The sequence below is a fragment of the Belonocnema kinseyi genome, chromosome 5, assembly GCF_010883055.1.
Source record: "Belonocnema kinseyi isolate 2016_QV_RU_SX_M_011 chromosome 5, B_treatae_v1, whole genome shotgun sequence".
Taxonomy (NCBI): Eukaryota; Metazoa; Arthropoda; class Insecta; order Hymenoptera; family Cynipidae; genus Belonocnema; species Belonocnema kinseyi.
In genome coordinates this window covers 42,114,649-42,124,066 of record NC_046661.1, presented here as the reverse complement: position 1 = coordinate 42,124,066, position 9,418 = coordinate 42,114,649, and the positions used below count along the sequence as shown (strand labels likewise).

Here is a 9,418-nt window from a genome sequence, read left to right as displayed (position 1 = left end):
TTTCTGAGGTCGGATTCGGATTCAGCGCAGCAAAAACCTTCGAGTATACTAGGTCTGGTCTCTGGTTCCGGACCTTTGTCAAATTTTGTCGGCCTGTGTAATAGAGGCGATTAGTAAAAGTTTCTAAAAGATTAATATTACTGTTTATACTTACTTCTAAGTGCTAAAAATCACACCCATTACTCATTTCAACGAATGACTTTTACTAACCAGGCCTACTATCCATGTTCTGCCCCCACTCCTATATAAATGGTCCAATCACACCCACTGGGTATTCGAATAACATTGCCAGGTAACCACACCCTCTGCCTACATCTGAAAACCACGTCTAGTGTCTCAAATTGCCGATCCATTAGAAATGCTCCCAAACACGCCGAATTATTGTTTCAAATCTATCTGCAAATTTAAATATATTTATTTTAAGACATCATCTACCCGCACAAGACAGCGCACAACCAGGAAACCTATTTTAGGGACCGTACAAGTAATACGTAACGCTTTTTCCTGCCATTCTTACCCGTCCCCCTACGTAATGCTTTTTCTACAGTAAGTGTATGTACTATTCTATAGTAAATGTATGTACAGCAGAACTCCCCCCCCAACCCCCACCCCTAGGTGCGTTACGTAAAACTTGAACGGTTCCTTGATTTGTGTTACATAATCTATTTGTTGTTATTTTACAAAATAAAACAATTGTACTTTTTTAAGTTTATTCTTTTTGCTTGCTATCTCAAGTTCTTTCAGTCTATTTTCAGATTAAGTTCGACAATCGGATTATGACGCTTATGTAAATTCTTTATAGCCAAAATAGATTAACTCGACTGAGGTTCAGTTCACTCACCTCAGAAGAAGGTCGCACTTATCGAACAGGGTAGCGAGTCACGATAAGCAGGAACATCGTGTTGTTAAGGTGTTATTGCACACAGATCCAAATTAGGTTACATCAATCTTGAACGCGTGTATAAAAAACTTCTTTAATTCACGCACCACACTTTATAACTCGAAAATGATAACATACTTTTTTTTATGCGGAGATAATTAGTTTGCCGATTATAATCATAATTGATTACTTTTTTTCAACTAAATTATTAATTTAAATAAAAGACTATTATCTCGAATTTAACCAAGTTTTTCTATCAGATGACAAAGAGATTGTAATATAGACTGTAAAAAAAGCTGGCGTTATTTTACATTGCATTAAGATTTTACAGTGTATATTTTATTAGACCGGTTATTCCAATAATTTAAGAAATAGAATTAATAGAAAGCTTTTTCAAATTCAGCGTTTAAATTTTGTTTAAATTGTTCAAATTGATTCGAAAGCGATGAAGAACGTTAAAGAAACTATTTTTTATAACAAGTTCTGAAAGCTAATAAAAAAGCGATGATTTTATAAACGCTATTTTTTAATGTAGATATCGTGTATAGTGGGAAGAAAATTAAAATTAACCATTGTTAAATAACTCTTTTATAATGAACGCTTAAAACTTTTCTCAGCTTCGTAAAAGCTCAGCTTATTGATGTTTTCAATCACTAACATTTTTACCCGATCTATTCTACCTATTGTTTGTGTAACTTTGATAAAATACTTTGGTGCAATCGCAGAATAGGGAAATATTAAATATGGGTATGTCACGATATCAGAATGATCATATTTAGCTCACCGTTTAGGTGCTTTTAGACATTCAAACGGCCAGAAACACCCCTTTGACAGATCAGAAAAATAATTTTGTCAAAACCCTACCCTTTTCCAAGGTTTCGTGAGGGCGGGAAGGCACCCCTATGAACAGTTAAAAAAAATAATGTTGGTCAAATCACTACCCATTTCTAACTTCTCGTTAAATGTGATCATTTCGATATATCGCGATAGACCCATAAGCACTCTTAAGCAATGTCCAACACTACTTTCCCTCGCCCTTCCTAGTTCGGTGATATCTGAAATTGTATTGGAAATATCTTTGTATAATGGTATATGTACGTCCTTTTTAATTTTTAATTATTAATTATACTTTTACTTTTTGAGTCCACCATAATAACGCGATACTAGTTCAACAAAGGTCAATCTAGAAACTTCTTTGGACTGGCACATTTTAATTTATTTTAAAACAAATGAATGCTTGCGTTTCGATTGACAGTTCTGAAATTTATTAGGCAAATGAAAACTGGTAGATTTAATCTGGGTTTGAAGTTGAATCCCTTTTAAAACTTGAGTGAAATGGAAAACATTTTGACAATTTCAACATTTCAAAAACACAACAGTGTATCTCTAAGGAAAAGGGCGGCGGAGAGAAGGGCGGTGGAGAAAAGGGCTGGACATTGGTGGACTTACTGACGTAGTCCGTGCAGTGAAAAGGGACGTTTGCTCCACTCAGCCGGTGGCTGCCTGTGAAGGTCGGGAGCGAAAAGTTAATCTCTCATTTGAGACATCATAGTTACAAGAGTAACAATAATTTTAAACGTTTGCCTCATCAAACTGATTCATTTATCATTCAACTAAAGATTCTAGTAGTTTTCTGCCAAAAAATGGTTTTTCCTGCCAAAATAGTGGAGATGTGACTAAACACTCTTCTGTAAATAGTCGCTACCACTGCACCTAATTTTAGAATTCGTTATATTCCGTAGCTACTTGTTGATGCTACTGCCATTATAGGCAGCAGAGATGACAAATAGGCGGGACTGATTTCTATAGTTGGTCGATTTATCTATACTCTGCTCTCTGAGAGAAGATCCTCTAGGGGCGCATATGGGTTGGCGTTTCTGGATGGAGGAGTGTCCCTACCCGTTTTTTTTCACACGTCGTTTATTAAGTTCTCTTCTCATTGATCGCTTGGTTCTAATTTAATATTTATTACTTTCGTTGAGTTTCTTTCTGAAATAGTTTGAATGACTTTTACGAGGTGTTCGCTATTGAATAAAAGGCCATTACCGCGCATATGGCTCGAGTTACAAGAGTCTATGGTAGCCGCTTGAGTTTTCGACTCGGTCGCTCTTTTTTGTAATTAAAAAGTAAAAAATTAATAATTAATAATTCTGCAACCCCCGACTTAAAAGTAATATATTAGGAATGTTCCAATTATTCCGTTTCCAACGATATGTAATTTGTCTATAAAGTTTGAAAATTGGGGAAGTAAGCAATATCAAATTGAATATTGAGCTAAAGTTTCTGCGATTAAACTTCTTCAAATTTTCAACTTTCCTAGGCAAGCAATGTATCATTGGAATCGGAAAAATTCTAAGATGCGGATTATGCTACTTTCAAATCGCTAATTGCAAAGTTTAAATTCTGCACATTTCCTTACTTTGACTATTTTCTTTGATTGATTTACGACAGTGGCTTTTTGTTTTCTACTACTTGTCTGTTTGCTTACCAAACTCAGTGTGGATAAGGTTACCCCAGCAGGTAGTCCAGACGCCCACCCTATTTCCGTCGGATCGCCGAGTTTCATTCGACTTTTTTTTATTCTTATGTAAAATGATCTCCTGATTCCAAAACCGTGTAGCAGAACTCTGATAAATGTGCCGTTTTCGAGATATTCACAATTAATTATTTTTTTATAAACGTTTGATTAAGCATTTAAAATTTGAAATTTTTGAAACTTTTTTTCTCCTCTTGTTAGACAAGCTCACGAGAAACAATAGTTGTTTCGGTGTTTTTTGCTCCGACAAATATTTATTGCACAAAATTAATAAACATGTAAAATAAGTGATGAATAATACTTTTATCAATAATCAAAAAAGTATTTCACGGATGGAAAAAAGTAAGGATATTTTGATAGTGCCAAATGAAATACACAATTTTGTAATGAACACTGTTCCTCTCAAGTTAATAATTTGCCAGATAACAGAGCTTTTGTTATATGTCATTTTATCACGTTACAACAAATAGTAATTTTTCATTGAGTGAATTAATATTAGAGGCAACATTTCTGCAAGAAACTATACTCACATACTTGATAGATAAAAGTTTATCCGAAATGAGCATGAAATTGTTTAAATTTATGCAAATTGGGATGATTGTTTTATTTGTTCACTTTGAGTTGATGTAATTCTTTCCAAAAAATAGATAAAGGTATGAAAATTGGTGTACTCATTCTTTGATGCAGTACTAATAGTGTGGTATGAGCGAACATTTCACAATCTAAATATAAGGACCCACACAATTGTTTAAATTTTGAGCGCCTATCTCTGCTTCTGCTTGTGGTAGAAAGACGGGATAAAAACTGAACATTTTGAAAAATTACTACGAATTCAGTCATATCAATTAATTTATTGTTTTTTTATTCCTTGGAAAAATTATTTAACTCTCGTTTTTTCTGGAGGATGAAAATAGGCCGATTAGTGAGGCTGTAAACTGGGAGGCAGGCCAAGGCGCGCACATCGGTGGTAGCCCCTAGACCCAAAGGCGTAGGGGCCGTAGATGCTATGCAAGTATTACGGGGACACACTGAAGCTGTATCACAGATTTCGACAACGTAAAAACGAATCATTTACTCTGTCTCAGAATTAATATATACTAAAATACAACTTTTTAAACAACTGTTATTATTCTAAAAGTTTCATTGTGAACTTTGTGATTTTATTCATTACTTACAGTTCACTTTATCATTATATATATACAATGGTTAAAAATGTGTGCATTATTTGTAATTTATATTTACATAATAATATAATAATTTCATAACAACGTAAAGTACTAATATTTGCAAACGGTGATTGAGTTCGTAAATGAAGGGTACAATTTTTAAAGGGGGTAACTAAAAAATGTTCATAGTATCACAATGATTTAAATAAATAAGTAAATAAGTAAGTACCATTTTATGAGTGCCTTACACATGTTACAAAAAGTATAAGTTTGATTTTTTTATTGAATGGTCACAGGTCTCTAAAATGTTGAGTTGATAAACGGGGAGAAAAAAGATTTATTGAAAAACTTATTGAGTTCGGAGAAAATCAATTTCCAATATGAAAAATCCAATATGGAAAAGAAAACTTTAGCTCAATATTCAATTTGATATTGCTTACTTCCCTAATTTGGAAACTCTATAGACAAATTACATATCGTTGGAATCGGAATAATTCGAACATTCCTAATATATTACTTTTAAGTCGGGGATTGCAGAATTATTAATTATTAATTTTTTTCTTTTTAATTACAAAAAAGAGGGACCGAGTCAAAAACTCAAGCAGCTACTACAGACCCTTGAACTCGAGCCACACGGGCGGTTATGGCCTTTTCTTTAATAGCGAACACCTCGTAAAAGTCATTCAAACTATTTTAGAAAGAAACTCAACGAAAGTAATAAATATTAAATTAGAACCAAGAGACCAATGAGAAGAGAAATTAATAAACTACGTGTGAAAAAAATGGACAAGGTCACTCCTCTATCCAGAAACGCCAACCCATATGCGCGCCTAGCCTAGAGGATCTTCTCTCAGGGAACAGAGTATAGTTAATGCGGCGATTGAGCAGTCTTCAGAGTATAAGGCGGTGCATGTGTTAGGTATCCAGTTGAGGAGACTACACGGAGAGAAATTTCGGGAGATTAATTCATAGCACTACTCCCTAAGTTTGTTCTCAGGTCTCAAATTTTATTGTTTTTAGATCATAGAATCCGAGACTTTAATGCACGTAAAAATTGTAGGTCTAAAATCACGCGCTTCCGTGAATTAATCTCATGAAATTTCTCTCCGTGTATTAAGTATTATTAGTAAGTGTGGTCAGTGGAAGTCCAATGCGTGGGTCTATTAGACCATGCCCATTAGTTAGTTATGAAATTGTATTCTTCTCTTCTAAGTGCGAAATTCTAATGTTTTACTAGTAACCTATGAATAGATTTCAGAAAATGATAATCCCTAACTTCGAAAAAGTCTCAAACACGAAATCCAGAAAGGACGTTACAACATTGCATCGTTCGTTTTCTTTACGAGGAACAGAAGCCTTCGCAAATTAGACCTTTTAGAGGTACGCGTGCTCGTATAACAAAAGTTTACTTAGTTTGCGTGTGGTATTAAAGCCCTAGGGGAGGCTAGGTTTAATATAAATGGCTTCCTTAACCTGATTAGTCATAGGCTGGCTTCTTTCATAGTTTTTTTTTCGAGATACGTACTTCAGAAAATATACGACATTGTTTGCTAACACATAGGAAACAAAGCTCTTTTTCCTAGAAAACGGCAAGGGATCCATTGTATTCTATCACTTACTGCTTCCTTTGACATCACATTGCTTTTATTTGTGTTTCCAACCCCTTCACTTGCACCTATTCAATTATATTATTTATTAAGTTCCTCTCACTGAAACAGAGAAGTGGCATATTCTAATGAGATGTGTATCGAGCTTAATTCCAAACATTTCATGTACGATTTTTGTTTCAGGACTTATTACTACCACTGGAAGGAAGTTGGATCGCGAAAATCAAGCCGAGCATATACTTGAGGTAAGCTTGGAATTAACTAAACAATATTTTTAAAATAAATCTCCATCTCAAAATATATTGTCAAATAAATCAAAACTCAGTTATTTCTCAGTCTAAAATAAGTCCAAAAGTATGTATTTTTAAACTATTAGTTCCAGAAAAGTTTCAAAAAATACTTTTTTCTCTGCCTTCCGAAAAGATTAAGTTCTTTTAAATTGTCGTTTTATTTTCAAGTTATTAAATTTTTTCACTCATATATCTGTTGATAGTGAGCTTTGTATTTTCATATTTTCTGAAAGTGTTGCTACGAAGTAGATTATTATACTCAATGCAGCAACGTTCATTGTACCGGAATTTATTTACGGGAAAATGCTATTCGACGTTGCATCCGAGCGCAAAGTTCGTTAAAGCTAACCTAAATATCTAAAGACTGTGTGGATGTAGTGGATACTGTATTGGATTTCAATAGGGCAATCTCCTTTCTAAAGAATATCTTACCTGTTCTTCGCGACACTTCGCTTTTCACTTGACCCATTCTAAAATTATTGTCACGCTAGAAGCGAGGCAGAAAATGGCATCGAACCCGAGATTGGAAAGTAAAATAAGGCAAGCGCCTCTTTGTAGCAGAAAGCAGGGGAGTAAATTTAAAGAATAACCAAGCCAGTGGATAGGGGATATAGTTAAAAACTCTTGGGAGTGCATTTCCGTATCGAGACGGGCTGATATTCATTTAAACCCTCTCGTAAACGTATTCCACAATCGATCAAAAATTCTGAAATTTTTTTCAATTTTATATGATGGTTTGGAATTTTATTAACTCTTTGTTTGGTCGTTGGTTTTGTTTACACCAAAATTTGTATTCAGATTAATAATTCTTAGAATAAAACTTGCTTACCAAAGTTGACCATTTTTACTTCAATTTTTACTGCCCTCTAAATATATATTGTGAGACCAGTCATGTAAATAACCTCGTACTTCGATTTGAACATGGTTTTGGTTCTGACCTTCGAATCAAAGTGAGGTTCTCCGAACGTAAATAGTTAGGTCCGTGTGTACATTGGCATTGAACTTGCGCAATGTGAAGCAACGTGATGGAGTTATCCAGGCAAGTCACTGAAAATTCCTATATAGGTTCCTATATAGGAATCTATATAGGATCCTATATAGGACCCTACATAGGAACCTATATATTTTACCTATAGGTGCCACCTATAGGAAATGACATAGGATGCTATAAAGGATCCTATATAGGTTCCTATATAGGATCCTATATATGTTTTTGTATGGGACCATATCCAGATGCGTAGTACTATTCTATGGCACCTACCATTAGGTATCATGAGGTACCATTAGTTAGGTACCATTAGGTATCTCATTAGGGAATGTCTTATACAGGCACATATATAGGATCCTATGTCATTTCCTCTAGGTGGCACCTATAGGTGAAACATATAGGATCTTATGTTGGATCCTATATAGAATCCTATGTAGCTTCCTATATAGGATCCTATATAGGAACCTATATAGGGATTTTCAGTAGGGGCTTAAATTGATAATTCTAGCTTCAGGTGCCTCTGTTATGTGAAACTCAGTAAATTTTTTGGGGCATACAATTCTCCTTTGTGCAGGAGTTTGGTGCTTATTTCGTGCTAACATATGACACCAAAAAATAAATTATGTGCCCGGTAATTTTTGTCAAAAAAGTTTAGTAATGCTGGTTTCAGGGGACTGATATATGAAACTCGGAAACTGTTGGTGGTATACAATTGAATAAAAGTGCTCTGGATTTGTGCTATGCACAATATCCGGGCACTTTTTTTTCGCAAAATTTAGTTTTTTCAGCATATATTAGCACTAAATAAGCACTAAATTCCTCCACAGAGGAGAATCTGATAAGACTAATAGTTTCCGAGTTTCACATACCAGAGTCAATTGAAGCCATCATTGCTACATGTTTTTGACCAAAATTAGTTCTTGCAGCAAGCCCATATCGACATGACAATTTTGAATTTCCAGCTCCCGGACCCCTTTTTGCGGATGCATGACGAGAAACCTTTAAGTAAAAAAGAAATTTTACTTACGACTAGCCGTATAATATTAAGTATATTTTTCTCATTTAATAAATATAAAATATAATAGATACATCATTTTAGTCTCAAAATTTTTTATTGATAAAAAAATATTCACTTTTTTTTAATTCTATAAAAATATTGGAATAATTTTGACTCATCTAGTGTATTCTGAAAATTTAATAAAATCTTCTGGAATGTTTTACATCTTTTAAGGGGGTAGCCAGGTTTCAATGACTCATTTTCAATAACTTTTTTTGTTATTTATTTTTATTTAACATTTACAACTTTTTAGTATGTCGTAAGGCATGTTATTAACTAACGGAAACATTTATTTTTTATTTTTCATTAATATCCGGCCAATTTCTGGGCGATCTGATGACGCTATGTTGAAAAACGGTCGCCATGATTTTTCAACTTTGCGTAATCTGAAACACAGAAATCAAAATTTTTCGCTAAGAGCACATAAATGGCTATAGCATGAACCTCAATTATGAAAAATATTAATTAATAAACAAATTGTGAAAGTTTTTGTGATTTTTCGTTTTTTTCTCACTTTTTTAAACATGAACCAGATAAAATTGTTATTAAACATTAATGAAGAATCAAGACTCAGGTTCATGCGATAGCCAAGTCTTTCCTGAATATTTTCAAAAAAATTTGAATGAAATCGTCCGTGTAGATCGGCTGGAATCGTAGCGACGACCCAACAAAAACGCGTTTCGAGATAAACGCGTTTGAAGTACGAAAAATTGTGCATTCCGACAGCTCGAGGCCTTTCCAAGTAATTCATTTCTTGGCCACTTCTGATACGCTCTGAGGTCAAAAAAGGGTTTCTACCTTATATCTAAGGATACATAGGGACTCAAAAAGAAAAAAAAATCGATTTTTTGAAAATTTGAAACCTGGCTATGCCCTTAATGCCATGGTGCTCTA

General features: G+C 34.1%; 1 protein-coding gene across 1 annotated transcript in view; it reads left to right on the top strand.

Annotated features, from left to right (window-relative positions):
* The window catches only part of LOC117173134 (fat-like cadherin-related tumor suppressor homolog), a 982,814-nt gene that overhangs the window by 890,840 nt on the left and 82,556 nt on the right, over positions 1-9,418 (top strand). The window contains exon 7 of the mRNA XM_033361532.1: positions 6,373-6,434. Coding sequence (XP_033217423.1) covers positions 6,373-6,434 — 62 coding nt within the window. The remainder of the gene's footprint in view (positions 1-6,372; positions 6,435-9,418) is intronic.